The sequence below is a fragment of the Chiloscyllium plagiosum genome, chromosome 9, assembly GCF_004010195.1.
Source record: "Chiloscyllium plagiosum isolate BGI_BamShark_2017 chromosome 9, ASM401019v2, whole genome shotgun sequence".
Classification (NCBI taxonomy): Eukaryota; Metazoa; Chordata; class Chondrichthyes; order Orectolobiformes; family Hemiscylliidae; genus Chiloscyllium; species Chiloscyllium plagiosum.
The window spans coordinates 76,786,489-76,799,607 of record NC_057718.1 but is presented as its reverse complement, the minus strand read 5'-3'; the positions used below and the strand labels follow the sequence as shown (position 1 = coordinate 76,799,607).

The following is a 13,119-nucleotide window of genomic DNA, read 5'->3' as shown; positions in this document are numbered from 1 at the left end:
GTTGCATCAAGACACTGTTCAAAAGGGCCACAACACACTGTAGCACACCAGGACTGCAAAAAGAGGAAGAAGAACACCTCTTCAATGTATTATAGGACAAGCCAAACAGAGAACTGCCAGGGAATTCCTAGAGGCATGGCACTCATCCACAGATTCTATCAGCAAACACATCGACCTGGACCCAATATACCGGCCACTGCAGCGGACAGCTAGAACTGACAACCGGAAGCTGCAGAGACAAACCACTATAAATGCCAAAGGGAACATCACAGAAGCGCTTCACAGGAGGCTCCCAAGCACTGAGGAAGTCACCTAGACAGGGGTCGAAACGTCTGCAACACAAATTCCCAGCTCGGCGAACAGAACCACAACAACGAGCACCTGAGCTACAAATCTTCTCACAAACTTTGAACATTAGTATTTTTTAAAAAAACAGGACAGGAATGATAATAATCAAATTCACATTGAACAATATCATATATACTGCACTACTGCCACACTTGGTGCTTCCATCATGTGGTGTTCAACATGGAGGAATACTGATTCATCAAGCAAGAGAGGGATAGGGTCAATATGTGTAGTCATCAGTCAGAGGATTTTCATGCCCATGTTTGACCTGATGCCATGAGACCTCATATAGTGTCTAGAGTCAGCGCCTAGAACTGTCAGGGCAACTTCTTCCTGACTGTGTACCTCTGTGCTGCCACAACTGCTGGGTCTATTCTCTAGGACAAAGTCATACTCATAAATTATACCTTACAGACAATATCACACTGCTGCTCAACTAATCTTTGTCACAGCTTTCCCAATTTTAGCATGGCTTCCAGATGTTAGTAAACAGGAATTTGCAGAATTGATAGGATTTGCTGCTTGTTTGTTTCTAGCCCCTAGATCATTGCCAGGTGTTCTGGCTGGTTTCAATCCCATTTTGAGATTTTAAAAAATTGGTTAGGTACAGCTAATGAGTATTTCAGAGTCAACCATGGAGCTGCATGTAGTGCAGACCAAGTAAGAAGGATAAATTTCCTTCCCCAAAAAGATCATTAGTAAACCAGTGGGTTTTTAATGACAATGGTTTTCCTAGTCATCATTTGACATTTAATTCCCAACTTTTACATTTATTCTGCTTTGATGGGATTTTAATCCAGATCTCCAGAATATTACCTATGTCTCTGGGTTATTAATATGACGACAAAACCACTATGATGTCACCACAAGCCTACTTGGATGCATACCTATACTTACTCCATAAGAGAGATTTGAAACAAATAGTAAACATTTGGAATCATCTATTACCTTACAGCATCCTAGCAGAACAGTCAGGGAGCACATATATTTCCATTTATGCACTGGACAAAATAGCCGAGGACTAGCAAGATTAAATTTGATTAGGATGTTAAATTACTCTGCATGCATTTTCGAACAGGTACAATTTCAATGCTTAGTTGGTGAACAAAGTCTGGAATTCAGAGCACAAATTCTGCAGACATTACCTGACAGTTGGATACAAGAATATATCGAGAGGGCTCTTGTGGTACAGTGATAGTATCACACCTTTGAGTGATTAATCTGGTGTTCAAGTCTCACCTGTTTCACATCCACATTACAACACATTTGAACAGATTGATTAAATAAAATTACTCAAGAACATATTCCCAAGATCAATGCCTATCACAGGTCAGTTGCAAGCAGATATTTTTATAGCTCTCAACATTAAACTGATGGAGCCATGGGTTAATGGGATACAGGAGAACTGCATTCTGTGGTCAGGATAGTTGTTCTCTCACAATTTCTCTTTAACTGCCAATTCAAGAGGAAGAATAGAAAGAGACATGTGCGGCTTTGCGCAATTGCGATATCTCCATGGTGAAAAAATTAAAGTCCATGCGCTTTTGAACCTCTACCATACTGTACATTCTGATAATTTAGTCCCCAGGAAGGGAGGGGACTTCCAAAGTGTGGCGGATGACTGACATGGTTATTCTGACCCATTATGGGTCATAGAGTTGTACAGCTGAAAACAGACCATTCGGTCGAACGTATCTGCACCGACCAGATATCCTAAATTAATCTAGTTCCATTTGCCAGCATTTGGCCGATATCCTTCTAAACCCTTCCTATTCATGTACCCATCCACATGCTTTTTAAATGTTGTAATTGTACCGGCCTCCACCACCTCCTCTGGCAGCTCATTCCATGCACGCACAACTCTATGCATGAAAACGTTGCCCCTTAGGTCCCTTTTAAATCTTTCCCCTCTCCGCTCAAACTTAAGCACTCTAGTTTTGGACTCCCCTATCCTGGGGAAAGACCTTGACTATTCACCTTATCTATGCCCCGCTTGATTTTATACGTGCCTAAGGTCACCTCGCATTCTCCAAGGAAAATAGCTCAAGCCTATTTAGTCTCTCCCTATAGCTCATACCTTCCAACCCTGGCAACATCTTTGTGAAACTTGAAAGGGTTTAGAAAAGATTCATAACATCTTTGTAGCAGGGATACCAGAACTGAATACAGTATTGCAAAAGTAGACTAACCAATGTTGTGTACAGCAGCAATAGGACATCACATCTCCTACATTTTTAAGGAGCCTGGAGGAACAGAACTACAATAGTTTAAACACATCCATAGATCTCTCTCTCTCTCTCTTAACACCCTCTAGCCCTATAAACTTGAAAGGGTTCAAAAACGATTTACAAGGATGTTGCCAGGCCTGGAGGATTTGAGCTATAGGAAGAGGTTGAATAGGTTGGGGCTGCTTTCCCTGGACCATCGAAGGCCGAGGGATGACCTTTTAGAGGTTTAATAAATCATGAGGGGCATGGATAGGATAAATAGACAAGGTCTTTTCCCTGAGGTGGGAGAGTCCAGAACTAGAGGGCATAGGTTTAGGGTGAGAGGGGAAAGATATAAAGGAGACCTAAGGGGCAACTTTTTCATACAGAGGATGGCATGTGTATGGAATGAGCTGCCAGAGGAAGTGGTGGAGGCTAGTATGGGCGGCACGGTGGCACAGTGGTTAGCACTGCTGCCTCACAGCGCCCGAGACCCAGGTTTAATTCCCGCCTCAGGTGACTGACTGTGTGGAGTTTGCACGTTCTCCCAGTGTCTGCGTGGGTTTTCTTCGGGTGCTCCGGTTTCGTCCCACAGTCCAAAAGATGTGCAGGTCAGGTGAATTGGTCATGCTAAATTGCCCGTAGTGTTAGGTAAGGGGTAAATGTATGGGTGGGTTGCGCTTCGACGGGTCGGTGTGGACTTGTTGGGCCGAAGGGCCTGTTTCCACGCTGCTAGATATCTAATTGATCACGAGAAGAGATACAAAAAAATAATGTAATCTAATCTAATGTAATGTAATCTAATCTAGTACAATTGCAACATTGAAAAGGCATCCGGATGGGTATAGGAAGAGTTTGGAGGGACATGGGTCGGCAGGTGGGACTACATTGGGTTGGGATATCTGGTCGGCATGGACAGGGGTTGGACCAAAGGGTCTATTTTCGTGCTGTACATCTCTATGACTCTATAACTCTTTGTAAAGTTTTGTTTCATTGACTGATCTTTAGAGCAACTTTCCCTCTTCTTATCCTACCTTTCAAGGGCCCAAATTTAAAATCCCCTCTTTGAACCCATTCATCCAGAGTTTCATTCTTCTTAAAATTCACCACTTTGACTAAATTCTAATCACCCCCTTATAGCCATCATATTTAATGTGGCATCATAATAGGATCAGGCTTCTACTTACACCCTATCACCAGCGTATGGATGTCAAACGTAGACATCAACATTTAATAAAGATACTATAAGGATGAAATAAAAAAAAGAAAATGAATCAGTGTTTAAAATAAAGACACTTTTCTTCCAGGAATTCCTATCTTGCAGTTCTCTCCAAGGAGACTTGCATTTAACTCTTTTACCACTTTTATTTTTTTGTATCTCTTCTCGTGATCAATTAGATATCTAGCAGAGTTTACTATTCACAGCCAGATCTCCTTTCTCAACCACATTACACTCCTAATTCCAATGTTCGGATTATATCCTTGGTTAACAAATATGTTAAAGCATATTAGGCGCATGCAGGAAAGTGGAAAAAAGGCCACAATCAAATCAATCTTACCAAATGTCATAGTAACCTTTGAGCAGCCAAATGGCGTGGTCCTGCACTAAATGGTTTTTCAAAGATCAGTTCTGAGGCAAGGTCATTGACCTAAAACATTAACTTTTTTTCCCCTCCACCGATGTTGCTTGCTACAAAAAAGTGTACACAATATTTTCTGTTTTTAATATCATTTATTACTGTTTTTTAAGTAAAAGAAGAATGCTGACAAGATGGTAGTATGACACACTGTCCTCAACACCACTGAAGGCAGACTCCAACTCACCAAACTATCATCTCCATGACCATCCACAATCTCATCACCTCAGGTGATCTCCCACCCTCAGCCTCCAATCTCAGTCCCCCAAACCGCACCGCCTGGTTCTATCTCTTGCCAAAAATGCACAAAACCAACTGCCCCAATCGACCAATTGTCTCCGCCTGCTCCGCTCCACCTGAACATATCTCGGCTTATCTTTACTCCATCCTGTCCCCCTTGGTCCAGGAACTCCCTACATACGTTCGATACATCACCCATGCTTTCCACCTCCTCATGACTTCCAATTCCCCGGCTCCCAAAACCTCATCATGGACCTAGAGTCCCTCTATACCTGCATTCCCCATAAGGAAGGCCTAAAAGTCCTCAATTTCTTCCTCTTCCACCAACCTACCCAGGCCCCCTCCACCGATACTCTCATTCAATTGGCAGAACCGGTCTTTACCCTCAATGTCTCCTTTCAATCCTCCCACTTCATACAAACCAGATGGGTAGCTATGGGTATCCACATGGGTCCCAGCTACGCCTGCTTCTTTATAGGATGCGTGGAGCAATCCCTCTTCCACTTTTTCTGCCACTACATTGATGACTATATTGCCAATGCCACACGGTCTCGCATGGAGCTTGAACATTTATTCATCACACTAATAACTGCCACCCAGACCTCAAATTGGTTCATCTCCGACAGCTCCCTCCCCTTCCTGGATTCCTCTATTTCCATCTCCGGTGACTGATAACACACTGACATCTCCTCCAAACCCACTATTGCCACAGCTATCTTGACTACACCTCCTTACCGCCCTCTTCTGTAAAAATGCAATGCCCTACTCCCAATTTCTCCACCACTGTATTGCTCTCAGGTTGAACAATTTCTACTCCAGGACATCCCAGATGTCCACCTACTTCAAGGGCCATAATATTCTCTCCCCAGTGATCAATGGTGCTCTAAATCACATCTCCTCCATTTCCCACACTTCTGACCTCAAGCCCCAACCCCCCGACCCCAAAGACAGAATCTCCTGATCCTCCGCGACTTTCACCACCTAGTCAGACCCTACCACCGAAAATATATTTCCCTCCCTATCTGCATTCTATAGGGACCATTCCCTCCTCCACTTCCTCTTAGGATTAGTGGTGAGTGTGGACCTTTCTCCACTCCTGGCACCTTCCCCTACCACCATAAGAGGTGCAAAACTTGCTGCCAAACCTCCCCCCTCACCTCAGTCTTTGGCCCCCAAGGATAATTTCAAATCAGCAGAGATTTACTTGTACATCCTCCAACCTCATTTACACTAGTCCGGTGCTCTCTACGTTGGACAGACTAAATGCAATCTCATAGAATGGCTCAAGGAATATTTCTGGTCCATATGCATGAACCAACCCCACCTTCCCATGGCCATCTACTTCACTGCCCCCCCAAATAAGTACATATCCATTCTGGGCCTCCTCCACCACCTACAAAAGGCCACCCACAAACGGTAGGAGGAACACTTTCTGCTTTGGAGCTTACAGCCACACAGTGTGAACACTGTATTCACCAATTTCCAAATCTCCCCTCTCCCCATCCCATCCCAGACCCAACCCTCTGACTCAGATCCACCCTCTTGACCTGACCTACCTATCCATCTTACTTCCCACCTATCCGGTCCACTCTTCCCACTGATCTATCACTATCATCTCCCACCTCTTGCCTACCTTTCCCCTAGCCTCTCCCCATTTATCTTTCAATCCCTTTTTCCCTCTGAAGGGTCCTGCTTGAAATGTCGACTCTCTTGCTCCTTGGATGCTGCTCGACCTGCTGTGCCTTTTCCAGCGCCATGCTTTATCATCAAAGAAGAATGCCAGACATTATGGTGGTAACACTAAGAGATAAATTCACTACTCATGCTTTCATAGTGATTTTCTATCCCAGTTAGCAGACAGACCACTGATATAGCATCATTTGCAAAACAATATTTGAGACAATCTAGCACTTCCTCCATACAGAGCATACATTGTTCCCAGCAATCACTTGCTAATAAGTATGCTTGTCCACCTATAAAATTCCATGTCACTGATCATGGATTCTGTTGGTCTTTGTGTAACCGATAATCTTAGATCCACATCTCTCACCACATATTTGGCAGGGGTTTCCACCAAGCAGAAATGGTCCTTGGCCTTGAGAACATTGGTGTTCCTTTCTCTGGTTCCCTTTCTGTACTTGCTCTAGCCAACAGGTGTGCTCGAAGAATTGTGTCCCTTCGTACAGGAGTTTCCTCGAAGTTAACTTCTTCTGAATGAGGGTCTCCTATGCCTTGATATCTGTCTTGCATTTCTTGAAAGAAACAAATCTTAAGGGAGTCGTTGAAACATTTCCTTTGTCCTCTGGCATGAGTGCTTTGCTACAGCTGAGAGAAGATTAACTTTGTTAGATGGAACTCAGGCACCCTTAACCAAGTCAGCTGGGCTGGCATATGCTTTTGTATGGCAGTGGCTTGGGCTATTAGCTGCTCCAACAATACTTTTGTGAGCATGCCTGTTCTCCCACCTGATGCAGCAAATCCATCTCAAAAAAGTGTTAATTGTACTTCGCAAGGGTCTTCGGGTAGCATCCATACGTAGTCTAAGTTTCAAGCCAAATGGATGAGTTAGAAAGATGATTGCTTTAAAAGAAGTGAAGCTAAGTATGCTAAAAGCTTAGAACAGGTTTAGCACACTAAAATCAGGGAATTTCTTCCACTTTTGGGTTCAATTCACTTCCTTGTAAGAGTTGACACATTTGATTTCTCTTAATGGGTGCAATGAGAACTTGGTGTGTAGGGGAAGTGTAGAGTAAATGTACTGAGTTCGACAAAGCAGCTATGAAAAATAAAAGGACAAGGGGTAAGGTCTCAGAAATAGAAATTGCTAGAGAAACTCAGCAGGTCTGTCACCATTTATAGAGAGAAAGCAGGCATTTTGGGTCCGATGACCATTCACAGAGTCATGAAGATTCACAAGGACAGAACTTCAGTCCAACCGATCCATGCTGACCAAGTTTCCCCAAACTAAAGTAGTCCCATTTGTCTATATCTGGCCCATATCACTCTAAACCTTCCCTATTCATGATTATTCCTGCCCAAATATGTTTTAAGTTGTAACTGTACCTGCATCTACTTTGAGGTGATGTGTGCATTCAGGACCATTATGCGCACAACTTATCTATAATAACTGAATAATTTACTATGTCAGTACAATGAAAATCACTAATGAGCACAGACTCAATTAACATGCTTACCACAATAGCTGTAACAAGCATATACAAATGTTGTGGAGTGGAAATTGATAAAAAGACTGATCAAAGTACAATATTCATACAAAACCACCCTTAGCTTTTGACATCACATAAGGAAGCCAGATTTATGTTTATATGACATATTTCAAAACCTCAGGACATTCTAAAGTGTTTACAAATAATTAAGTACTTTTTAAATGTAGCCACTGTTGTGATGTAGAAAACTCGACAGCTAATTCACACAGAAAAGTTCTTCAAAGAGCATCATTACGAAAATTGAGTCTTCTCCGCCATTTATTAAAATCATATCTGACTGTCATCTTAAAGCTACATTCCTGCCAAAATTCCAATAGTTTTTCAACCCGTAACTTGCTCAAAATCTATACTTTTGTCTCAAAATATTCAGACTCGTCTTCCAGCATCTTTTCAGGAAGAGAGTTTTAAAGGCCGATGACCCTCTTTGAGAAAATATGTCACCTCATCTGTTTTAAATTCCTCAAAACTGATAGCAACTGGGTAAAAAGTGGCATTAATCTTGATAATAAGAGTGAAGGTGTCAAGACCTGAAATGATGATAAACCTCAACATGTTGTTGCTGAAGAGCTGTCGACATGAGCTAAAACCCCAAAGGGACGCCTCCAAGTTCATCCATTAAACAAACTCGCTATCAGGTGACACAAACCTTGTTGGCACCTCAAGCCCGTACAAACCAGTGGCCCCCACAACAAATGGCGGCGGCGACGACCTGCGGCCTAGGGTGATGGTGCATTACCTTGATCTTGTTGAGGACGCCGCTATTCTCCAGGGTTTGCACCAGTAAGTCCCGCAACTCCGTGTCTTCCTCTGCCGACATTTTACCAAGACAACCGTCCAAGCTTCGCTAGTGCTCCATTCACAGCGGCATTTTGACAATGTCAAGTTTTCTTTAGAATATGTGCAGAATCGGCCGCAATATTTTCTAAATAATCGTTGGCGCGTGCGTGTTAAATAAAAGAATGTTGTTGACGTTTGAGGCGGTTTGACGAAATGTAAGGCGCGAATGGAGCGCTAACTGTCTGTTAAACGGAGCGCGCGAGTAGCGCTCTGGGCGGCGGTTCGGCGAATGCGGGAATATAGCAGAAGTTTACAGTCTGATGTAACTGAAATGATATATTGAAAAAGACCTAAAGTATTTGTTCAGTCTCTCATCTTTTAGAACAGGCATGTTGGTTTCAGTTCTTTCATGTGCATATACCAGAACTTTCTCAAAGTTACATTCTCAAGTGAACTTTAACAATAGGTGCCATGTTGGCCCAGATAAGGCATTGAAGGTGTGAGGTGCCCTGTCTGAGGCTGTCCAGCCCTAATGTTCAGACTGATTCTAATCTAAAAAAATTTTACAGAATCGTACATGGATTCATATGATCTTATACTCCACAACTACCTAATGAAGAACAAGCGCTCCGAAAGCTAGTGCTTTCAAATAAACCTGCTGGATTATAAGCTGGTGTTGTGTGATTTTTAACTTCATTTTATCTAACACTCTATGACTCAATAACTACATCAAAAACCTCTTAAGAAATTTTGCCTCTATAGTTTCTTGAACATTTCCATGTAAAGAGCAAGGCTGTGCAAATCTCTTAGTAATTCTTGTTGCAGTTTGAGTTCTGCAAATTTGAAGATATTAAGTTCACTTTGAAAACAAAGTTCTTCCGGGAGTTTAATCTATAACTTATTTTCAATTTAAATTAATGGATTGTGTCAAATTTGATTACTGTATGTGATTGAAATGTTGCACAAAAATGTATAATTTATCATGACATTAAGTGCTGTGTATATATGGTAATAAAGAAATAGTATTAAAGATGTGTGTTCAGGTTAGTTTTTGCATTGTGTTGCAATAGACTGAAAACAAATTTGAGAGGGGAGACAAAGCTATTAATTTTTTTACTAAAAAGATTCTGCTTGACGTGTTGATTGATAATTATAACTTGGTCTCAGGTCATATTTTTCAATGTATTTATAAATAGCATTTTTCAAAACCCTTTAAAAGTATTCTGCTTTAAGAAAATGTTTAATAACTTAAATAACTAATTTAGTCAGGGTAAATGACTAAATTAAATTATACCAATGAATACCACATGCAAACACTCCAGGAAGCAATATGGCAGATTGTACATTTGCAAATATATTCTTTCTGGAACAGAAATATATCATGGGTACCTTCATTTTTTTTTTAGAACATTCTTTCAGGTACTTTTAAATTGTTTAAAATTTTCTTCAGACCTTTTTACCTGAAAAGTGCAGAAAAGCAAACATTGGACTTGCAATGGACGTAATGGTGCACAAACTTGAATTATAAAAAGCAGAGCTTTACCGCAGAAAAGAGCTAGTTAAACAATAAATGCAAAATATTTTGATCCTGCAATTACTCATTTTATTAATTATTTATCAACAAAATCGTAAGACAAGATGTGGAATTATGTTGCTTTCTGAAGGCCAGGAGAATTTGTTTCAGGAATATAACGGAACCAGTACCTACAGTGATAAAAACATTTTTTTCTTTCATGGATACAAAGTTTATCCAAATACATGGACAAGTATAAAAATTCCCACATCTTGAAGGAATAAGAGAGTACGCCCATAGGAATAGCTGGTAAAATAGAAAACAAAATATGTAGAATTTAAAAAGTGGCTTCAACTACAATGTAAGAGTGAGAAAGTATGCATGAGGGTGAAATGCATGCTTTGTTCATTAACTGGAACTTATGTAACTAATGCTATTCTGTACAGAGTGTAATACACTGTAACCTCTATAGAGTGGTAGGATTGTGACCAAAACATTTCTGGATTTCAGAATTATCTGGATTATAGAACGATATTGTCACAGCATGTAGCACGGAAACAGACCCTTCAGTTGAACTCGTCCATGAATGTTTAACCATGTAAGAGAACTGGAAAACACAACAGATATAAATATTTACCTGTTGGATGAGTGATTGAAACAAATAACATTTCACTTATACAAATTGCATCCTCCACATTTCTACTCTCAAGGAACAAATCAAAATTAGTTTCTTGGGTGCACTCAAACATTTCTGAGTGACTGGTGTTTCCAAACTATGTTGATTTTTCTCACAGTTAATAAAGAAGGTTGTTATGTAGTAAGCAAAGTAACATTGTTACATATCCATTTCTTCAGTTGCACTTAGGATTTATAGTCATAGAATCGTACAGCACAGAGGAGGTCCCCTAGTCCATCGTCTGTACTGCCAAAGTATACTTGCCGTATTACACTTACACTTTGAATTTTATGACAAGTACTTTTTAAAAGTTGTGATATTTTCCTCCTCAAGTACCCTCCCAGGAAGCACATTTCAGAGTCCAACCACTCTCTGAGTCAAAAGATTTTCCTGAAATCTCCTCTAAACCTCTTGCCTTTCACTTTAAAATGATGTCCCCCTTTTATTGACCCTTCAACTAAGGGGGACAGTGCTTTATATTCACCCTGTCCATGCCCCCTCAACTTTATACACTTCAGATCATGTCCCCCTCAGCCTTCTCTGCTGATCCATTCTTTTGCTTTCTGGCATTCACTGAGCTCATGCCACAAATAATGAATCACAAAATATCCAGTCACAATAGTGATTTGTTCAGGACTGTAACATAATTAAAGAACTGTGACAAGGTTATAAAGCTTAAACAACATTGAAATTGTCAATGCACTAGAGGCTGGCCTGATTGATCATATATGTGAGTAACACAGGGGGAAGATTCTGCACTTTACTGCCAATGATCTCAGCTTTTTGCCAGGAATAGCCTTGCAAAATTAGCCCTCAGATATTCTGAGGTCACAGCTTTTGAAATGTTGATGTTTTGATGCAGAAACAGGATACTGATTGTGGATGATCAGCCATGATCATAATGAATGGTGGTGCTGGCTCGAAGGGCCAAATGGCCTATTCCTGCACCTATTGTCTATTTTGTCCACTTTACACATTGTTCAGGAAGTGTCTGCAATCAGAGCTACAATTGTAACATTTTAACAATGGTGGAATGAAAAGGAAAAATACAAGTATTAGAAATGCCAAGTATGAAGTTCCAGAGAAAGACAGGGCCAATGGGACAGAATTATAATCATTAAGATGTACAGCATGGAAACAGACCTTTCAGTCCAACTCATCCATGCCAATCAGATATCCTAACCCAATCTAATCCCACCTGCCAGCACCTGGCTCATAGCCCTCCAAACCCTTCCTGTTCATTTACCCATCCAAATACCTTTTAAATGTTGCAATTGTACCAGCCTCCACCATTTCCTCTGACAGCTCATTTCATATGCTTACCACCCTTTGCATGAAAAATTGCCCCTTAGATCTCTTTTGTATATTTCCCCTCTCACCCTAAACCTATGCCCTTTAGTTCTGGACTTCCCTACGCCAGGAAAAAGACTTTGCTTATTTATCTTGTCTATGCCCATGATTTTATAAACCTCTATAAGATCACCCCTCAGCTTCCAACGCTCCAGGGAAAATAGCCATAACCTCCCTATAGCTCAAATCCTCCAACCCTGGCAACATCCTTGTAAATCTTTTCTGAACCCTTACAAGTTTCACAATATCTTTCCTATAGGAATGAGACCAGAACCACATGCAATATTCCAAGTGGCCTAACCAATGTCCTGTACCGCCGCAACATGACCTCCCAACTCCTGTACTCAATACTCTAACCAATAAAGGAAAGCATACCAAATGCCTTCTTCACTGTCCTATCTACCTGCTACTCCGCTTTCAAGGAACTATGACCCTACACTCCAAGGTGTCTTTGTTCAGCAACACTCCCTAGGACTTTACCATTAAGTGTATAAGTCCTGCCAAGATTTGCTTTCCCAAAATGCAGCACCTCACATGTATCTAAATGAAACTCCATCTGCCACTCCGCAGCCTATTGGCCCATCTGATCAAGATCCCGTTGTACTCTGAGTTAACCTTCTTCATTGTCCACTACACCTCCAATTTTGGTGTCATCTGCTAACTTACTAACTATACCTCTTATGCTCACATCCAAATCATTTATATAAAGCTTTTGATAAAGTCCAACATAGGAGGTTAGTGAGCAAAATTAGGGCGCATGGTATTGGGGGCAAAGTACTGACTTGGATTGAAAGTTGGTTGGCTGACAGGAAACAAAGAGTAGTGATAAACGGTTCCATTTCGGAATGGCAGGCAGTGACCAGTGGGGTGCCGCTGGGATCAGTGCTGGGACTGCAGCTTTTTACAATATATATTAATGATATAGAAGATGGTATTAGTAATAACATAACAAGAGGGATTGAGTATAGAAGCAAAGAGGTTCTTCTGCAGCTGTACACGGTCCTGGTGAGACCACTCCTGGAGTACTGTGTGCAGTTATGGTCTCCAAATTTGAGGAAAAACATTCTGGCTATTGAGGGAGTGCAACATAGGTTCATGAGGTCAATTCCTGGAATGGCGGGACTACCTTACGCTGAAAGACTGG

The 13,119-nt window shown here is 41.2% G+C and overlaps 1 protein-coding gene across 4 annotated transcripts in view; it reads right to left on the bottom strand.

Moving 5' to 3' along the window:
• Nucleotides 1-8,752, bottom strand: part of cep43 (centrosomal protein 43) — a 112,261-nt gene extending 103,509 nt beyond the window's left edge. For 2 of the 4 annotated variants that reach the window (XM_043696268.1, XM_043696269.1), the window contains exon 1: nucleotides 8,396-8,752. In XM_043696268.1, the coding sequence (XP_043552203.1) occupies nucleotides 8,396-8,476 (81 nt within the window). In that variant the 5' untranslated portion in view covers nucleotides 8,477-8,752. The remainder of the gene's footprint in view (nucleotides 1-8,395) is intronic. The other 2 variants (XM_043696270.1, XM_043696271.1) reach the window with 2 other exon arrangements.
• Between the last annotated feature and the right edge of the window lie 4,367 nt (nucleotides 8,753-13,119).